Genomic DNA, 21463 nt, shown 5'->3' with positions numbered 1-21463 from the left:
TGCTACAAGTCTCTTACCTGGATTATGGACATCCGAGTGGCGGGGGTCTCGCTTGCGTTAGTCCCTTGTCCGGTGAAGCTGGTGTGGCAGCCCGCGTGGCCCTGGGGCACAGTCAGGTTGTTGGAGGCCGGTTTGAGGTACATGACCTCGGAGCGGGGCGAGCTGAGGGGCAGGCGGGTCTGGTAGTCGAAGTACATGGGGGAGGTGGCCAGGGAGGGGCTGCTCACCACGTTCATGACGTTCATGGCGTTCCTCTCCTCCACCTCGCTCTGCACCAGCATAATATCATTTTTGTTGATCTTCTTCTTCTTGCCCTTGCCGCCGCCCAGCTGCGGGTGGCTGTACTCGGCGATGCGGCAGTTGTAGGTGCGAATCTCCTTGTTCTCGCGCTTGCACTTGACGGCGATGGTGACCATGGCCGCGAGCAGGATGATGGAGATGGTGCTCAGGGTCACGATGAGCGGCAGCGACATGTCCCAGTGGTGCTGCTCGCCGTTCACCCGCGGGACCCCCTCGGGCAGGGAGCCGCTCACCGAGCGGATGATGAGCTTGGCCACGGCGGACAGCGTGGGCTTCCCGTGGTCGGTGACCTTCACGACCAGCTCCACCACTGGGGTCACGTCCTCCCAGAAGGGGTGCAGCGTGCGGATCTCGCCGCTGGAGGGGTCGATCTCGAACAGGTGGTCGTCGTTCCCGTCCACGATCTCGTAGGTGAGGCGGCCGCTCTCGCCGAAGTCGCTGTCGAGGGCGCGCACGGTGCTCACCAGGTAGCCCAGGCCGGCGTTGCGCGGCACCTGCAGCTCGGCCGTGTCGTTCTGCAGCGTGGGCAGCACGATCACCGGCGCGTTGTCGTTCACGTCCAGCACGGTCACCCTCACGGTCGCGTTGCTCTCCAGGTGCGCGGGCGCCCCCGAGTCCTTGGCGAGCACCTTGAACTCGAACGCCTTGGTCTGCTCGTAGTTGAAGGAGCGCAGGGCGTAGATGGCCCCGTTGGTGGGGTTCACGCTCACATAGGTGTAGATGGACACGTCGCCGATGTGCGAGGGCAGGATGGAGTAGGACACGGTGCCGTTCTGGCCCAGGTCGGGGTCCTGGGCGAGCACCGAGCCCAGGTACTCCCCGGGGATGTTGTTTTCGTGCACCTGCAGCACGTAGAGCCCCTTGGTGAAACGAGGGGGGTTGTCGTTCTCGTCCAGGATCTTGACGGCGAACGACTTGGTGGAGTTGAGCGGGGGCGAGCCCCCGTCCCGCGCCACGATCGTCACGTTGTACTCGTCCTGCGTCTCGCGGTCCAGCGGGCGGTCGGTCACCACCGTGTAGAAGTTGTCGTAGTTCTCCTCCAGCTTGAAGGGCACGGCCCCCCCGGGCCCGCCCAGGCCGCCGCCGCCGCCGCCGCCGCCGCCGCCGGCCGTGCCCCCCCCGCCCAGGACCCTGCACTGCAGCTGCCCGTTCTTGCCGGAGTCGCGGTCGGTGACCCGCACCAGGGCGATGACGGTGCCGGGCGGGGCGGCCTCGCTCAGCGCCCCCTGGCGCACGGAGACGAAACCGATGGACGGCGCGTTGTCGTTGCGGTCGACCAGCTTGACGGTGACCTTGCAGTGCGCCGGGATGGGGTTGGGCCCCAGGTCCCGGGCCTGCACGTCGATCTCCAGCATCCCGTTCTCCTCGTAGTCCAGGTTGCCCTTGACGCGGATCAGCCCGGTCTTCGGGTCGATGGAGAAGAGCTCTCGCACGCGGTCGGGCACGTAGCTGCTGAAGGAGTAGAGCACCTCGCCGTTGGGGCCCTCGTCGGCGTCCGTGGCGTTCAGGTCGATGACCACGGTGCCCAGCGGGGCGTTCTCGGGCAGCTCCACCAGGTAGGAGGGCGCCTCGAAGACGGGGCTGTTGTCGTTGGAGTCGATCACCTTCACGTTGATTTGCACAGTGGCCGACCTGGGCGGCTCGCCGCCGTCCAGGGCGGTCAGCACCAGCGTGTGGTGGTTCTGCTGCTCGCGGTCCAGGGCCTTCTGGATGACCAGCTCCGGGAACTTGGTGCCGTCGCCGCGGGACTTGACGTCCAGCGCGAAGAGCCCGTGGTCGTCGCGCGTGAGCAGGTAGGTGCGGAGCCCGTTGTCGCCGGCGTCGGGGTCGTGCGCGCTGGTGAGCGGGAAGCGGGTGCCCGGCGCCGCGTTCTCCGAGATGTCCATCTCGATCTGGTCCGAGGGGAAGGAGGGCGCGTTGTCGTTGATGTCCTGGATCTCCACCTTGATCATGCAGATCTCCTTGTCGTTGGCGAACACCTCGAGGGACAGCTGGCACTTGGCGTTGTGGCGGCACAGGGACTCGCGGTCGATGCGCTGCTTGGTGTAGAGGAGCCCGCTGTCGGCGTCCACGTCCAGCAGGTGCGGCGCGGAGTTCTCCAGCACCCGGTAGCTCCCGGACTTGCCGCGCCCGCCGCCGCCGCCGCCGCCGCCGCCGCCGCCGCGCTCTGCGGGCGGAAGCCCGGGCTGCAGTCGAGCATCCTTGCCGATGTTGCCGATCACGGTGCCGGCCCCTTGCTCCTCCGGCACCGAGTAGTTGAGGTTCTTGAGCGTCAGGGCAGGGGCCCACAGGAGGAAACAGCAACAGATGGACAGGTACATCCCAGACCGGTGGGGTGGGGGCGGGAGCAGCCGGGCCGGAGCGGCGAGCGGGTGGGTGCGCGCCAGCCTGGGGCCCCGGCGCAGCGCGCGCGCGCCACGCGAGCCCCAAGTCCGCGGGTCCTTGCTTCCCGGCGCTCGGGGGCTGCGGCACCCCCCCCGGGGCGGTCTCCTTATTCGGCTCAAGTTCCCCGAACCTGTTGATCTACAGCATCCGCACTGGGCGCGAAGCGGCGGCGGCGGCGGCGCAGCGAGGCTGCAGGGGCGCAGCGAGGCTGCAGGGGCGCGGAGCAAGGCGGCGGCTCCCTGCGGCGGGGGGCGAGCCCCGCGCTTTGTCTCGGCCGCCGGGACTTGGGGACGCTCGAAGTTGGGCGGCGAGGCCGGCGAAGGGATGGCAGCCGCGCGTCCGAGGGCCGGCCGGGGCGTTCGCAGGTCTCCCCGGCTCCCGCTGGGGCGCTGCACCTCCGCTCCCGCGGCGGCCGCCCCGGACTCCTCACCTCGGGCGGGGCGGGGGAGGGCGCGGGGAGGTGTGTCCGCGGGCAGCGGGGAAAGTGCGACCCTCGCCCGCTCCTCGCCTCCGGTGATGGGATTGCTGGGGGTGAGGAGCGGCGGAGGGACGGCGGAGCCGAGGCAGAGCCGGCGGGTTCCGAAGCGGCGCCGGAGCCCTGGGAAATGAACGTCTGCTGGCTCCGCGGGCTGCTGGGTCTCAGGCTGTGTTTTGCTGCATTTCGAGATCTAATCTTGCATTGCTGGCCGAGGCAGAGGCGGCGGCGGACTGCAGCTCCCAGCCAAGCGTATTCTTTTTTTTTTTCTTTTTTCTTTTTTTTTTTTTTTTCTTCCTCTTTTCCCTCCTCCTCTCGCTCTCTCCTTTCCGAGCAGCCAAAGGGAGGGGAGGAAATGCAGCGCAAAGAACTAGTGTCCCGATTTGTAGTTTCCTCCCTCCAGCAGGCTCCTCCCTCTCTTCCTCGGAAAAGGCTGTCCCCCGAAGTCAGGAAAGCCACCGCCAGATCAGCGTTTGCGGTGTGAGTCTGTTGGGAGGAGGCGGGGGGCGGTGGTGGGGGTGGTGGTGGGGGGGGCGGTGGCGGTGATGGTGATGGTGATGGGGAGGTGGTGGTGGTGGGGGGGGGGGGTCTATAGCTCTATCCCCGCCTCTGTTCGGAGAACACACACGCTGTGCTTCCTCGGTGCCAAGCCAGTAGCCGCCGCTACCATCCCATTCTCTCCCCGAGAGAGCAAGGACTCCTCTCGATGCAGTTTAATTCCAGTTTGCTTTTCTTCCCAGGCGAGAGGAAATCAACAGGCAACTCATGGTTGGAGGTGCAGGTCTGAAGGGGGAGGGGGAGGCGGAATAAAAAGGAAGGGGGAGCCACCCTCCCAAGTCCTCGCACACACACACTCTCCCTGTGTCTCTCGCTAGAAGGGAAACAGTCTCTGCATTCACAGGGCTGGGCTGTCAAGTGCCTCTCTTTTCTTTCTATTCAGCATCTCCTTCCAATGGCCCTGCCTCCCAGTCCTCTTCATCTAGAAAAGGAAAACCTTGGCGAGGAATAAAAGTGGTGAATATTGGAAGCTAATAAAGTGCGGGGTGTTCCCCTCCCCCCCGTCAATTTCTTTCCTTTTTTTCCCCTTTCTCTCTCCTCTCTCTCTCTTTTTTTTTTCTTTCTTTTTTTTCTTTTTTCTTTTCTTAATAGTAGGAGTGGGCTGGATGGAAGAAACACATCAAGGTTTGGCGTGATGCATTCTGCAGTCTGGCTCTCAGTCTGGCTCTGGGCGACTCGAGGAGGGCAGGGGGTGAGGAGCTGCGGCCGCCGCGGTCCAGCAGGGGAGGGGGGGCGTGCCCAACCCCCGAGAGCTCCCTCCGAGGGGCTGTCAGGCACAGGTCTGGCCGCACATCATTTCGGGTTCTCGAGGCACCTCGACATACGGGAATGACACATCCAGAAATGCAGGTGTTCCGATCCGCCCGATGAGTCAGAAGCGGTGGAACGAATCGGATTCACTCTGGCCTCATGGTCCTTCCTTCACAGACATTAGTTGCGGCTTCTTCCTAACGCTTTCTCTGACTCACTCTAGAGAAAGAAAAGCCAGATTCATGTTTTGGAGGAAAAGAAAAAAAAAAGGGGGGGGGGAGGGAGAGAAAAGGGAGGGAGGGAAGGAAGGAAGGTGTAGCTGAATCCAGCAGCACTTTTACTCTACCTCTTTCTGCCGGGGTCCGAGGGTCTGGAAAACAAGGCGTCTGTTTTTGCTAGGTGTAATTTTTGTTTGTTTGTTTGTTTTATTTTTTTAAACCTTTCCTTGGGGAACCCCCAAATCTTTCAGAGTCTTGGGAGAAAAAAAAAAGAGAGAGAGAGAGAGAAAAAAAAAAATCAGGATTCCAATGACTGTTCACAGCTTAGCCCCGCATCATAGTTCACGATTTTCCTCTCAATGTTCTCTATTCACAAAGTCCAGCACCGGTGTGCATAGTTAATTGTGCAGTCCGTAGTGGAGGGCTTTTTTTTTTTTTTTTCTCTCTTTTTTTTTTTTCTTTCTTTTCCTCCTCTTCTATCACGGGTGGTCTCTTTCAATCTGGTGCCCGTCAGGATCAGCTCATAGCCTGCAAAAGACGTGCGGATTTCAAGGCAAATAAATCCATCTCCGCAAAGCAAAGCACCGGAGGCAACGAAAGGTGAAAATTCAACAGTTGGAGCGGCGTCTCCCCAGCCGCCCTCCGCCGCTGCCGCATCCGCCGGGCTCGCGGTCCCCGCTCTCCCCAGCGCCTCTGGCTCACTGACTCTATGCACCTCACGCCGCCGCTTAAACATTGATACTGATTCCCTGCCAGCCAATCCGCGCGCGGGACGAGGCCCCGCCCCCTCGGCCCACGCCCAATAGGAGGCGGAGAAGACACTGGCGGGGGCGGAGCCAGGAGCCCCAGCTCCTCGGAGTCATTGATTAGATCAGTTAGATGGGAGACCGGCTGGGCTGCCGGGGGCCCCGCGCTCCGCCTGGGCAGCGGCGCCCAGGGCCTCTCCCGAGTCTCCAGCTACCGGGGGGAGAAGCTCCTCCACCGTCTTCCTCCAGAAGCAGGAGATTTAAAAGAAAAAAAAAAAAGTTTGACAGCGATTTAATTTTTTTTTTTTTTTTTTTTGGTTCCATGTACACAGGAACCGGAATCGCAGCGTGCTTGCAGAATAAGGTAGCTGCGGTCTTCCCGATGGGTTTCTGTACACACACACACACACACACACACACACACACACACATCCTGGCACCAAACGCACACCTAGAGAGGCTCAGATGCAGATGCAGATGCAGAGAGAGGCTCAGATCTGGCCGCGTGTGTATCCGTCTGCATGTGGTGCAGAGGGATGTGTGTGCGTGGAGTGCGTGTGTGTATGTGTGTGTGTGTGTGTGTCTAGGGGTGTTATGTGTATTTCAGGGTGTGTGTGTGTGTGTGTGTGTGTGTGAATGCGAGGGCGCTCGCGCGCCCGCTTCTGCCAGAGCTGGTGCAAACCCCGAGCAACAGCAATCGATATGTAACTTTCTTTATCCTCGGAGAAAAATCAGCCGTCCCCAGGCACCCATGCAAGGAAAGTCACTTGATTATGAAAGTGTTTCAGAAGAAAAGCAGAAAGCCCGGTGGAAGAGAGGCCGTGTCTCCCCAGAGGAAAAACTCTCCTTTAAGGGAAAAGGCTCACTGTCAATTCCAGCTTTGTAGTTTGGGGAAGCTCAAATTTGGATATGTAATACTTAGGACCCTACCCTTTTAGGTCACCCTCAGCTCAGTCCAGATTTAAGGTGAAGCGGACACCTCTCCGTGGACACACACAGTAGTTTTCAGGCTTTGTTACTGGATCTTGTCATTGAAGTGCTATGTGGCATCTGAATTTTATCTCAAGACCGAATGAGTGTTGATAACCACGTTTGCCAAAGCTCCTATGCATAACAGCTGGCCTTTAGCGCAAAGCAGATCAGTGGGGGATCTGTTAAGATTCATGTTGTGTAAGGAACACCACCACACACACACACACAGACACACACACACACACACACACAGAGGCTCCCGCTTCATTTACTTTGTCAAGTTCAGTTTCCAATTTCAGAGATCCTTTCTTCCCAAACTATTATCACAGACATCCACAAGTGAAGACTGATTTGCTTCTGAGCCTGTGGTTCTGGGAAAGAGTTAAGAAGGAAAAAGAAAACTGAAGTATTGAAATAGAAAAGGTGAGTGTTTTGATTGCTAGCGTATTGATCGCAATTCATAAATACTAAAGTTAAGTTGCCATTTATAAATTGTGAATGACTAACGTACAAGTCTGTTACATGAATCATTCAGGATTCAGAGAAAATCAAATCCAGACCAATTACAGAAAGTTCTGATGATTGTTGTTGGGATAATTGCTTAAAGATTCAAGTAAAGGAGCTATTTATTTCCTGGAGGATTCAATGAGATAACCTATAGTCTGAGTTTACAGTCTGATCTGGATCCAAAATTCACCACTCCCTTAAGAGATTATCTTCAACAATTTAAAAATTCAAAGAGGAGCTCTTTATAGCCAGACCTTCAAATCCTAAAATGTCTTTGTATTTTCCCAGTAGGTAGTTTATGCATATACCTTCGATAAACGGGGAGGCTAGAGCTTTGTAGAAATCTGGAATGTTTTGCTGAGTGGGTGCCTAACCATGCTGCTTTGTGAAACTTTACCTTTCTATCTCTTTAGGCTTGGTGCGTCTGTCCCAACACATGTGCCTTGGAAACTGGGGCTTTGATGCTTTAAAAGCAGCAGCTAACCTAAATAAAGAGTAATAGTTACGCACTCATTTATTGATCATTACTTTTTAAAAATATGACAAACAAAAAAAATATGACAAACATGGCTTTTATGCATTATATGCTAATTCTAGGAAAGTCATAAAGTATCCCTGAGCTTTACAATAAGGCAAAAACAAGAAAATGAAAAAAAATTCAAGGGTAGGGAAATATGGCTTATTGACTGGCTCTGATTAAGTGTGCTGTTACACAAATGAGGGGGGAAAGAGTGTTTAGGAAGAGACCTGTGAAAGGAAAATACATCCTCGTCGACAATTTGCTCACCACCCTTCCAGAGTAATTATGTCACACTTCCCCCTAGTGTATAGAAAGAGAATAACATGCCACAGGGCATTTGCCAAAGGGAGCAAAATGGACCTATGTCAGATATCTAGTTATTTTTTAAGTTGTAGTACGGAGTTCTGTTATTAAAGACTGACATGTACTCAAACTAATTAATTTTTATCCTTATGTCTCATCCCTATATTATTCTTAAAGGATATAGAATCAACTGATATTTTCAATTCTTCTGCTTCTTCTTAACCAGATACAATTTTAAGCTATTATCACTACTAATTTTTTATCATTTATATCACTACATGTATTTTATCATTATAAGTTCTATCTTGCTTCCCAAATATTTTTGTTTGATAGTTCTTAGGTAATTTATTTGTAAGTATGCTTAAAATATTAAGTTCATTTTAAAAATTGATAGACATATGGTTAAATAGTTCAAAGATATTATTGTATTCTATATCATAGTAGGCTACGGACATATGAGACCTGGTTGAGGAATCTAGAAGAATGTAGTGTTATGTATAAATAACAGTACCCACGATCTCACATTTCTCAAAAAGAGACTGGTTGATAATCATGATTTACAATCAGAGATGGTAGTCTCAGCCTTAAACCAAAATTGTGTTAATACTTTTTTTGTTAAACATATCTGGAACATCCAAAGATTTCGTTGATTTAATCAAAATACAATGTGTATGTACTCTTATTGAGAAAAGGTACTTGAAAAGACATAAAAATATAAAACTATTTAGTTAATAAGATATGCTAGTCCAAGTAAGATTTAAAACGAATTGATTGTTAGGTTAGTCTAGCTACCGGCAGGGGCCACCTGGATGGCTCACTCAGTTAAGCATTTACCTTCTGCTCAGGTCATGATCTCAGGGTCCTGGTATCAAGCCCTGTATGGGACTCCCTGCTCAGTGGGGCACCTGCTTCTCCCTCTCCCTCTGCCACTCTCCCTGCGTATCCTCTGTCTCAGGTAAAATCCTTAAAAAAAAAAAACCCAAAAAAACAAAAATGAATAGCTACCAACAGAAGCATCATGGTCTATAGCCTATATTATAGACTAAGAAATATTTATTAATACTTCTACATTAAATCAATAATTCTTAACACATAATCTTAAAGATGCTCTTTAATGAAATCTCATGTTATCTAAGTTACTTAATTTTGTCTCTGAGAGACTGTTTTTCACTACTTACTAGTTGTAGTTGTAGTTCTGAGAATTTATGCATGCAGCCCTAAAGGCAGCACTTACAGCATTCTTCAAAAACTTGTCCTATTTGCTGTATTCTTGAGCTCAATAAAATATAGCTCTTAAAAGAAATTTTGATGCTGATATTTTCAGCACAATCACTGTTTATATGAATGAAAAATCCCCTCTCTACTATTTCTTTTCGGTCCTAATTTTTACCTTCATTTCATTACCTGGTTACATATATTTCTATTTGTTAATAGAGAATCTTCAAAAATAATTTTAACAGCCAAACTGTTTTAGATATAATAAGTATCAAAAGTTGCCATATTATATTTGGATACTAAAATGAGTAACAGTATTTCATTCATAGATAGTTCTCTTAGTTCATTGCCTTTTAGAGAGATATTTGTGACACTCCTCTAAACACAGCTATTGGCCATTTGCTAACTTTTTAACAAAGCTTTCTCTTTTAACGAATGACGAATTTACATTACTGATAGGAAAATCACTAGAACATCTTTCTCTGTTATAATAAATATAAATTATAATAAAAATGTGAGTTAAGTATAATTTTTTTAGGCTTTTTCCTTAATTTTAAGGGGAAATATTTTATGATTTAAAAAAGCTTTTGACAACTCAATCTCTCCTATGCAGCAAAATAAGAAAAAAATCTAAAATATCTTCATAAATTAACAGTATTTCAAATTGAATATTTTTTTCCTAATTTTTATTAAAACTACAGAATCTTGCTATTAGAAAATATTTGTTAGGAAATAATATATTTTACTTTTCTTCTTTATTCTATATATATATGTTGTTATAAAATGATAATATATACATATATATGTGACGTCCTCCCACACATATGAAGTATCTTCCTAGTGAAAGTCATAAATAAAGTTACAGGATTAACTCTCCAAAAACATACAAGTTCTATTAATTTGAAATTCACACAAGAAATGAATTAAATTTCCAACCAGTATTCATGTATTTTACATTTCTAAGTATGTTAGTCAGAAGGACATACTCATAAATTAGTAACGAATGATCAATTTTTGAACAGTGATACATATTTCAGGACTTTTATTTTTAAGTATCTACCGAGACAAATTTAAAAGTTAATTAACACTTTTATATTTAAATTTGACAATTTAAGCTCATTTGGTATGGTGTAAATAATTTGTGTGTGCAGTTGTGTGTAGAGTACTTGAGAGAGAGACCACACAGAAACAAGATTGTCAGATGAAAAAAATGTTACATCTAACGTATTAGTTAACATATAATTAAAACGGGGAGTTGGATTACATTGTGCAATATGTAATTCTGAGAAAGCTTCATGAATTCCAAATGTTATATTCATGTCTTCTCCTGACTTAGCCAGAAATTAAAGGATTCAATTAATTGTGAAACCTCAACATTCCTGCCCCAGGAGAAGTTACATGCTGGCTCCCCCTTGTGGTCACTGCAACAATAAAGAGAGACATCCAGGCATTTGTTTTGAAAATTTTCTTCATTAAAGTTAGGCTTGTTCAATCTTTGTATACAGTTTTTTTTTTTTAAGAAATGAAAAGTTTATGAATGAAATAGTTAACTTATATATGCACCTGCTGGATGGTTAAAATAAAATAGCTCAGGCGAGTAACAAAGATAGTATTTCATGTATGGTGCAGCAATCCCATTGTTTCTTACAGCTAACGGCAAGTTAGGACAGTTCTAAAGCTGTGTAAGGCCAGACCTTGGAGGGAACCTGGGCCACTTGATTCAGTAGGTGGCACTCTTTCCTCAGAGTCAGTTTTGCTGTGATGACCTGAAATGTTTCACAAAGCTTTGTCACTGGAGGTCCTGCCTTTCAGGTGAGGCAAAACCCAAAAGCTTATAATCACTTATTGGTATAACAGGTCACACATTTTTGTCTATTATTCTGAGATATTTAAATGTCCCGTTATATAGTTATCACATAGAGAAGTATGAGAAGGATATACGAGAAGTACACTGAGCTCTTCAGAAAGCAAGTAAGTGTTCTACAAATCCCCTGCATTTTAATTATCATCATAATCATTAACCCTCCCAAGTCTCAGCGACAAGGTCTTACTTGGATAATTATGTTCTACTTATGTAAATTCCTCTTTTCAGTGAGCTAAGCATATTATTACCTCTTATCTTTAAAAAATTTGGAGCAGTTCAATTGAAAACCAAGCGCTATTAAATAGCTATCGTCCATCACCGTGGAAGCAGCACAATTTTGTTTTAGGTGAAGCACCTTTGTTTAGTCTCCTCTATTCCAGAACTGCATAAACAAGTGTATACCCAATAAAATTATTTCTGTTCTTACTCAAGGGATGTTTTAAAAGTCATGTTAAGTAAAAGGAATCACTGGATTGAATCATTCTTAAAATTACCATGGCTGGTTTGATTCATGGAGCTATGAAACCTCAGTTCTAACCTCAGATTCTTAGAGAGTCCACAGATTTCTGAGTCAGTGTCATCTGTTTCTCGAAAAGTGGACAGCAAACTATGCAGAAAAAAGGCCATGGTCATTTACAAGTTACCAGTACTAAAGGAAATATAATAATTTTTGATATTTTAAAGTAAACATTGAAGAACTTGAGTCTAACTTTGGTAGTAAAAAAAGTGAGGTATCTTTATCAACAAGACTAGTTATTATATAGTATAAGCTTGCTATGTGACAACAACAAATATACTATGAAAACAAAAATTACTTAGATACTTGAGTACTTATGAAATGTTGGCCAGCTCTGGGGCAGCTGGGTGGTTGAACAACCAACTCTTGGTTTCAGCTCAGGTCATGATCAGGGTCCTGGGATGGAGGCCCGCTCAGTGCCAAGTCGGCTTGAGATTCTCTCTACCTCTCTCTCTCTGCCCCTCCAGCTCCTCTCTCTCTCTCTCTCTCTTTCTCTCTCTCCCTCTCTCTCTCTCTCAAATAAATCTTAAAAATAAATAAATAAATGTTGGCCAGCTCAGCTTAGAAAAACACAAATAAATTCTAAAATATATTGGCTATAATACTTAGATGAGTTGGGATGATCTATTTTCCCCTTCTATATGATTTGATTGGCGTATAGGAATCAGAGAAAAGCCTAAAAAAGAAAGTCTTTAAAATTTACTGTACTACTCAGCCATTTATATAAATAGAAATATAAATTAACAATACTCTGAAGGTATATCAATAACGAACAGGGGTAATTAAAATCTTTTGTGACAGGGATCCTTCCAAGAATCTGCTGAGTGTTACAGAATGTCTTTCCAATAAATGTGATGGTAATCTATAAATTCAGTCCGTATAAATATTTTCTTGAACACTTGTAAGAATTGTGTACACTTTCTTAGCATACTCAGGTACAAACACTAAAGTAACTGTTTTAGAAAATTATCAAAAAGTAGCTTTGTCTACTGATACTAAATTTTTAAGAGAGGTGAGATGAGTTTGTGTGATGCACTGCACAGTATGAGATATATTTTAATAATTAAAAAAGCCATTTTTTTAAAAGAAAAAGCTTCCTGTGCTGTGATCAGAGCTTCCTTTGCAGTGGAAGCTCAATTGACTATAACTATTGTGATACAAGTGAATCTCACAATCAGCAGAGAAGGAAAAAGATTGCTCAGGGGGCAGCCCTTTCACTTTACTATTCATGTTTAGTAGCAACAGGTCTGTTGAGATTAGAGATCTTTCTCACTCTGGTGAACAATGGATTTATAATTCTCCCTGGTTAGAGGTAAAGGGCACTGCTCACATGAACAGGCAAGAGCAATCAGAGGAGGGCATAAAAATGGTGAGGATTTAAATACAATTTTATTTTGTGGCTTATCCATTTCAACAAGTATAAATTGATAATATTCTAAAAATGGTAGCTAGACTCTTTTTGGAAAGATTTATTTGTTTATTTTAGAGGGAGTATGAGGGCAGGGGCTGAGAGAGGGATAGAATCTCAAGCAGATGCTGCGCTGAGCAAGGAGCCCAACATGGGGCTCCATCCCAGGACCCTGAGATCATGACCTGAGTTGAAATCAAGAGCTGGACGCTCAACCAACTGAGCCACCCTGGCTCCCCATGGTAGCTAGATTCTTGAGTCATGTACCTTTCCAGGTGTCTGCTGAATGCTTAGAGCTCATTTTCAAGATATTTGTATATAAAAATACAGATTTAAAACATTGCATTAAAATTTTTATCTATTTATTCATGAGAGACACAGAGAGAGGGGCAAAGACACACACACACACATACACACACACACACACAGAGAGAGAGAGAGAGAGAGAGAGAGAGAGAGAGAGAGAGAAGCAGGTCCTCCATGGGGAACCTGATTTGGGACTCAATCTCAGGACTCCGGAATTATGCCCTAATCCAAAAGCAGATGCTCAGCCATTGAGCTACCCAGGGATCCCAAAGTGTTGCATATTTTTTAGGGAGCATTTGTGAAGAAGCAACCCAAGGAACTCCTTGTGCCCCATGGACTCCTGATTAGAGAAATCTCCAGCCCTGTTATTAGATTAAGGTATCACTCCAAGTAGTTTATGTTAAGAATAAAACATTTAAGGAAAGAACACCAAACTACTTGGTTTTAAATAGGTACATGCATCGAAAGAAATACTTATGATTAGTCAAAGTCTAAAATCTTGTCCTAGCGTCAAAGTGAATTGGTGACATGTAGATGTCACTAATTCCTGTCTTGCCTCAAACCTTGCTAAATTTCCATTGAAAATATCATTAGAAAAATAAAGGGAAAATAGAGAAAATTGTGTGTCATTGTGGAAAGGACAATAATGACATATTTAAATCACTGAAGATATTTTTTAACATACAGTTGAGATTGGACTAGACTGAAGGAAACTTCTCAAATTTTTCATTTTTTAATTTTTTGGGGGGAAAAAGAGGAAAAGGCCTGGGAAAATGTAAATATGTGCCCTAGAGAGAGAAGAAGCCAAAAACATAAGCCATGGAAAATTATACGAAAAAGTTCAGCTATTTTCCTATAACTCAGAGGAAGGGGCCAATGAAGAAATAAATAAAATCAGAGAAAAATGAACACAGTGACAAATGCAGGCCATCCATTAACAGAACACAATAATAAATAATAGAAATTATAAAAGAGAAAATAAAATAGAATGGAAAAAATGAGGAAATTCTATTACCATAAAAATATGAAAGGAATGAGTTTTGGGGTGGAAAAGGCCAGATTTGTTAATTAAAATAGCTCATTGACTACCAGGCAAAACATAAAAACCAACACAGAAATAGTCTCTTGATTTTTGAACTGCAAAGATAATGAAAAAAATATATATGTATTGTTAATTGTTAATTCTGGGTTATGCTCCTAGTGCTGTTTTGCCTGGGCTCCACCCCGTGGGCAGAAAGCATAGGATGAGCAGCAGCCTGCTATATTGGTTCATGACCCAACCCCACAGGTCAACGCAGAGTGGGGCTTCGACCATTTCCAGGACAAGTGACATTTCAGGGAAGAAGCTGATGGGAAAATGAGCAAGACAACGTGCCTTGCAGGCACTCCGTTGTAGCTAAGCCATGGAAGAAACCACAGTGCTGCAGGACACCAGGAGCTCCTTAACATTTGGGCTCGGTTTAAGATTCTTATAAATAATATATATTTTCCCCTTCATGACTTCATTTATTTTTAAAAAATTTTTCATTTGTTTTTATTGAAGTTCGATTTGCCAACATATAGTATAATACCCAGTGCTCATCCCATCAAGTGCCCTCCTCAGGGCCCATCACCCAGTTACCCCAACCACCTGCCCACCTCCCCTTCTGCAACCCTTTGTTCATTCCCCAGAGTTAGGAGTCTCTCATGGTTTGTCTCCCTCACTGATTTGTCCCACTCAGTTCCCCTCCTTTCCCTTAAAATCCCTTTAACTAGTTCTTATATTCCCCCTAGGAGTGAAATCATATGATGATTGTCCTTCTCTGATTACTTACTTCACTCAGCATAATACCCTCCAGTTCCATCCACATCGAAGCAAATGGTGAGTATTCTTCCTTTTTGATGGCTGAGTAATATTCCATTGCATGTCTATACCACATCTTCTTTATCCATTCCTCTGTCAAAGGGCATCGTGGCTCCTTCCACAGTTTGGCTATTGTGGACATTGCTGCTGCATGACTTCGTTTGTTGCACAACTCATTTCTACACTCCCACCTGGAATCAAGAGTGGTGCTTCAGTCTTTTATAAAACCTTGACTCCATATACTCAAAGTCCTACTGCATTCTTGGTTCTTCTCACTCCTATACCAGAGTAATAAGCAATTTCCATGGTTCTGCATATTTCTTCTCCTTATTTTGTTTTTCTTTCTATAACGTAACCGAACAATATAGTAATTTCCTGATTTTACTGAATTATTTCTATTTCTAGTAACTCCCTTTGGTGCATTTTGTTCCTCCTATAAAATAGAGTCCTCTTCCAACTTTCTCATCCTAACAATACTACGAATGTAATATAGAACTCCTAGTTCCTGCAAATCAAGAAAAATGGAATCATCTCTCAAGTGACCGAGCCCCCCCCCCCCCAAAAAAACCGGAAAGTGATATTAACAATCTACAAAAGCAGAACTACAATTCATTCATTCTTGATTTTGCAAATGAGATATATATTTTATGTTCTGGAATTAGGCAGACAAGGAAAGTCCTTTCTCCATGATCCAGAACTGTTGGCTAAATTCAGTTGTGTATGATTGTAGGAATGAGGTCCCCATTTCCTTGTTGGTGGTCAGTCAGGAGATTTTCTCAGCTCCACAAGGCTGTCTGCATTCCTTGTCACATTGCCCTCTCAATTTTCAAACTATCAGAGTCGGCCTCTTTTCAAATTTTGAATCTCTTTGACTTCTGCTTCTGCTGCATCTATTTTGATACCAGTTGGAGAAAGTTCCCTAGCTTTAAGAGCTTATGTCCTTAGATTGGGTCCATTCAGATAGATCTGACAATCTCTCTAAATTAAAGCTTGTAACCTTACTTACATCTGTGAAGTCCCTTCTTCCATGTCCTATAAAATTTTCTAATTTCCAGGGATTAGAATATAGACATCTTTGGAAGGAGCATTTTGGCTACCACAATGAAGGAGTGGATAAGTATATTATACAACAGCTATCTGTTAGCATCCTACCCAAAAGTTAATGTAAGAAAAATTAATAAGATGAGAGAACACCTAAAACGTTATAGTAGGCAGCATTTAATAGAAGTAGAGTATACTCTACTAGAATTTTCTTATAACTTATGTATACACATTTGTACATAAAAAATAAGTAGGGACATAAGCCTGAAGCATTTATAAGGCTATGTTGTAAGCATTTGTATCTGGTGGTAGGATGGTGGGTGACGTCTTATGTTTGATTTTATAAATTTTCTATTATGAACACATAATAATCTATGTTAAAAATATATAAATAAGCTAATATTACTATTTCCCCTCACTAACACTTTAACTTCGATCACTTTACTATCTCTCATATAGGCAATATTAATTTCCATGTTTGCTTTTGTTCCTCTTCCCACCAGGCAAGTCTTTTTTTTTTCATAGAGATCACTTAGTTTTCTAAAACGCTAGTTCCATAAGAAACAATTGATTGTTTATAACTACTCTCTCTTGTTTTTCATTGTTTCATTCATTGTAAATAATTTATTCCCCAAGTAAAATAACAATATCTTTGGTGTATGTCCATGACTAGCATTCCTTTTTATTTTGGTGCATTGCTGGAAACCAAACAATGGTAAGGAGAAAAATTAATTTATAGGTAAATGAAATAAGAACCTGTTTGACTTGGTATACCTTAACATAACATTTCAAAGAGAAAAGATGTTTTAGTGCTTCCCACTTTTATTTATGTGACTTTACTCTTAGATAAGGCATACAAAATAGCTATGTTCCAATATCGCAATATATGTAAGGTTCAATATCAGATAGATTTCTTTAGTGATTCATATAGAATAGTTGCATATTAATAAAATACTATTTTTCTTATGGAAGTGTGGATTAATTCTTTGAAACTTACAGTTGCCTTCATTTCTGTCCAAATGAATACATCGAGCATTCATCCCAATGGGTTTAAGATATTTATGACACAAAACCAAAGCTAAATGGTTTATGTGGACTTAGCATTTTCAACAAAAGCATAAAAAATAAATTTATTCAACAAAGTCTCTATAAATATAATTACATCACAAAATAGAGTACATAGGATCAGTAGTGGTCTCGATTATATCTAAAATTTTCTGAGGGGAGGGGTGGGCTATTCAGGGTAAGATGTCTTATTAATGATGTTGAAAATATTATTGGAAGACTTTGGTTTCATCTGGTCCAGTAGGCAAGTAGGTTAACCTCCCAGAGACTAAATTTTATCATTTCAAAAAGACTAATAAAATATTTGATGTTCCTCTCCCAAATTTGCAGAGAACCACAGGACATTTGGGAAAGATATTGCTTACTCTAAAAAATAGTTGCCACTATTATTATAGTATTAGTTCATTTTGTAGCTAAATTATGACAAAAATGGGCATAAGAAAAATTGAAGAATTATAACTTTGTTTCAAAAAATACAGAACTGCATTTATTTATATCACTAGTCTCTTGGCCATCCTATATATCATTCGTTCTCAAATATTCCGAATGTTTAGAGATGTGCTTTCTAGGTTAATCTCTCATTTGTTTAATCTAATAAGTATTTTACATATTTGAAATTAACTTGCTTTTGATTTATATGTTTATCTGAAAATAGTTAACTGGGTCATATTTTTACTTTTGTTTACTTTTTCATTTGTTTGCTCCTGAATGTGTGGCAGCATAAACACAACTATAAAGAGCACAGATAAGCTCTCAAAATGTTACATGGCATTTTACCCAAACATCTGTCAAGTAAAAGGTTAGAATTTTCACTTCCAGAAGAAAAACATATACCAATTAGCAGCAATATTCTACTTTGTATTGCATGGTCTGAGGGGTTGGAAATTGACATGCTGGTTGATTATATGGAGGGTATTTCTACGTAGGGCCTTTTCTGCCAAATAACTGTAAGTTAATTCAAAGGGTAACCTGTACACATTATTTAGATAGTTTTTTGATACATAAACATTTAGATTTAGTGTGTATTTGACTTTATATTGGATATGTTATCAAAAATTATCAGTTAAATTAATTATTAATCAGTTAAATTAATAATCTGACATATTCTAAAAAACTAGTGGATACTGCTTTTCTGGATATATAGAAAATTTGCTATTGAAAGTCCCATATTGAAAAAAAATACTTGAGGTTATAATATTTTTAAATGCCATTTAAATTCTTATAGGTATCTAATGTCAGAAACCTACTGAAAAGTAAAAATTCTAAAAGTTTTTAAAAGATGGAGTTTTATTTATATGGATTAGTATTCAAATATAATCTGGATGATATTCTAAGTTTGTGTTTGATATAAAAATAATAGCACAAAGCAGGGATCCCTGGGTGGCGCAGCGGTTTGCCGCCTGCCTTTGGCCCAGGGCGCGATCCTGGAGACCCGGGATCGAATCCCACATCGGGCTCCCGGTGCATGGAGCCTGCTTCTCCCTCTGCCTATGTCTCTGCCTCTCTCTCTCTCTCTCTCTCTCTGTGACTATCATAAATAAATAAAAAATTAAAAAAAATAGCACAAAGCAAAATTAATATGATGTTCAGTCATAGTATTTATAAAAACAAGCAATACCTACATGCTATGTAAGTAGGGCATGTATGTGATGAAATTACTAATCACATCTTTATATAATTTATTTTTTCTCAGTAATGATAAATCAAGCACATCTTTCTATACCAGAACATTATCTTTTTGAATAAATATGTAGAATTTTATTGTGTAAACACATAATCATATATGTAACTAATTTCTTCTCAGTAGACATATAGATTGTTTCCAGTGTTTTATTCATAAAATGTTGAAACTGACACAATTATTAGCATATTTATATATATGTGGAAATATTTTTCATACGAAATTAACTTATTAGAAAGTAACTAGCTATGTCAAGAGAAACACATATTTTAATAACAAATGTAGATATATTCTACTAAAAAGTTAGAGGAACTGTATTCTTCATAAATGTCAATGTCACATGGAAAGGCTTTGGAAATACTTCAGATTAAAGGAGACTAAAGAGACATGACAATTGTAATATCTGATGCTAAACAGAGTTCTGTACTGTATTTTAAAAATGCTGTAAAGGACATTATTGGATAAAGTGACAAAGTTGAAATACACATAGTTGATTAGACAAAAAGACATATATCAGTGTTATATTTTAATGCAGTAACCCTACTGGGGTTATGCAAGGCAATACTCTTATTTTAAGGAAATATACATAACAGTATTTAGTACCAAAAGGCCATGGCATGTGAAACTTACTTTCAAATGATTCTGAAAAAACATGTGTGTTTCTACAGATCGATGTATATGCATATGTGCTTACATAGACATATGTGCATATGTATATAGACACTATATAGAGAACAGAGAAAAGAAGAGAGAGATCGAGAAAGCAAATGTGGTAAAGTGTTTATAAAAAGTAAACTTATTAAGGGATTTATGTGTGTTCTTTGTGCTACCATTACAGTTGCAACTTTTTGGTAATTGTGAAATTATTTCTAGGTAGAAAGTTATAAAAATCAATAGATATTCACAAATTGCTCTCACAGAAACAGGACTGTTTTTCTTCCTCTTTATTTTCCCCTACTTTTTTTTTTTTAACAGTATTTACAGCTTTTCTTCCTCTATCTTCTGCTCGCCTTTTTCCTTCCTTCCACTGTCAAAAATCCAACCTGCAAACTCAAATGAGGAAAGCAGCCCTGGGTTAGGCAGGCTTAAGTCAGTGTAGGGGCCCTGTGGGGGTGCTGCAAACTAGCAGCCATGGGAGATTGGCTACATGCAAGACAACTGAGGTGGTGGGAGCAATATTTCACACTCCACCAAGGGAGGGACAAATTTGGAACTGGGTAGAGGTAGTGTGAACTCTGTAATTTAGTAGTGGAATTGGAAGTACTGGTATATATTCATGGTTATTAACATACGTGCATATATGCAGAAATACATAAGGTATGTGTGTGTGTGTGTGTGTGTGTGTGTGTTTGTGTGTGCACATACATACATACATGTCTTTTCTGGATGTTTCCACTGAAAGAGACTGGGACAAGTGACACTCCAGTAGCAATGAACTTATCTGGTCTCCACTTGCTTTTCATATATCATTCTCCAATTAAGGAACCAAGTATCCTTGAATAAATTGTTGCTTCTAGGGCTGAGGTAGAGAAAAGAGTAAAATGAGACTGAAAAAGCTTGTTTTATAAGAAGGTAAAAGGATGACGAACAAATGATAGGGATATTGTATAAAAGACTCCTGAAAAGGTTTCTATGGGCCAAATTGACACAGTAGAGTATCAAAATAATGACAGTGGTAGATTATAACCCATTGAATAAGATAAGAAACTACAAGTACTCAATGATACAAATATATAAGTAAGGAGAAGAGAAAGTGCTACTTAGCAAGCCAAATAATAAATATGGAGGGAATTATAGTGTTGAAGATCATCATTTGGCAATTACTCGAATGATTCAGGCAAGTTACATAAATGAATTTAATCACTACGGAAAGTAGTGAATAAAAGTGGGATGAGGATAGAATATGTAAACAATTTCAAGAATCTCACTACAAAAATAGTTATTAATTACAAAGTGGTAATAAGTAACATTACAGTGGAAAAGCCTGCCTGATCTATTATCATCAAATAATTAATGTTACCATCAACAAAGGGACAAATAGACATTGTGTGCTACCCATTGGTATACAATAAAAAGAAACAGCATCTGTGATATTCCTCCTAAAAGTAATTGGGGAAATATTGGAAAAACCCAAAATGAGAGACTGTAGTAATCAGAATAATGGCCACCCCAAAGACTTCCATATTCTAATCCCAGAATCCGTTGCTATGTTTGATTCAATGGCAAAGAAGAATTAAGTTTACAAGTGGAATTAAGCCTGTTAATCAACAACAAACCTTGAGATTAGCTCGATTATTTCAGTACCAATGTAATCCTGTATGTCCTAGAAGTGGATAAAAGGAGTCAGAAGAGAGAACCAGAGAGGTGGCAGTATGAGATTTAGTGCAAGGTTGCTGATTTCAAAGACGGTGGAATGGGAACACAAGCCAAAGAATAAGAGTGGCTTCTAGCTCAACAAGAAAAGGAAATAGATTTTTTCCTTGGGCTTCTAGGAAGAAACAGAAGATTGGCATTGTGGTTTTAGCTCAGTGAACTCATTTGCTTCTGACCACCAGAACTATAAAATTTGTATTGTTTTAAGCCAGTAAATCTGTGGTAATTTGCGACAGCAGCAAGGAACAGCAGCAAGGATATAAGGGCAATCTAAAAAATGACTGACATATAATACACAAACCTGCCAAATTTGGACAAATCAAAGAGAAACTGACAGACTGTTCCCAATTGAATGGCAGCAACACATAATGGGGTCCAATGGTAATTCTGGATTGGATCTTTGACTACAAAGAACT

General features: G+C 42.5%; 1 protein-coding gene and 1 long non-coding RNA gene across 2 annotated transcripts in view; one reads left to right on the top strand and one right to left on the bottom strand.

Moving 5' to 3' along the window:
• PCDH17 (protocadherin 17) overlaps window positions 1-2621 on the bottom strand; it is a 96047-nt gene extending 93426 nt beyond the window's left edge. Inside the window, exon 1 of the mRNA XM_026009630.2 lies at window positions 18-2621. Within this exon, the coding sequence (XP_025865415.2) occupies window positions 18-2621 (2604 nt within the window). The remainder of the gene's footprint in view (window positions 1-17) is intronic.
• A 7081-nt stretch (window positions 2622-9702) lies between these two features.
• Window positions 9703-21463, top strand: part of LOC140599291 (uncharacterized) — a 35725-nt gene continuing 23964 nt past the window's right edge. The window contains exon 1 of the long non-coding RNA XR_012001992.1: window positions 9703-14905. This is a non-coding gene — a long non-coding RNA (uncharacterized lncRNA). The remainder of the gene's footprint in view (window positions 14906-21463) is intronic.

This window comes from Vulpes vulpes, chromosome 6, assembly GCF_048418805.1.
Source record: "Vulpes vulpes isolate BD-2025 chromosome 6, VulVul3, whole genome shotgun sequence".
NCBI lineage: Eukaryota > Metazoa > Chordata > Mammalia > Carnivora > Canidae > Vulpes > Vulpes vulpes.
The sequence above is the reverse complement of the archived record's forward strand: the minus strand, read 5'-3'. Positions and strand labels throughout refer to the sequence as shown.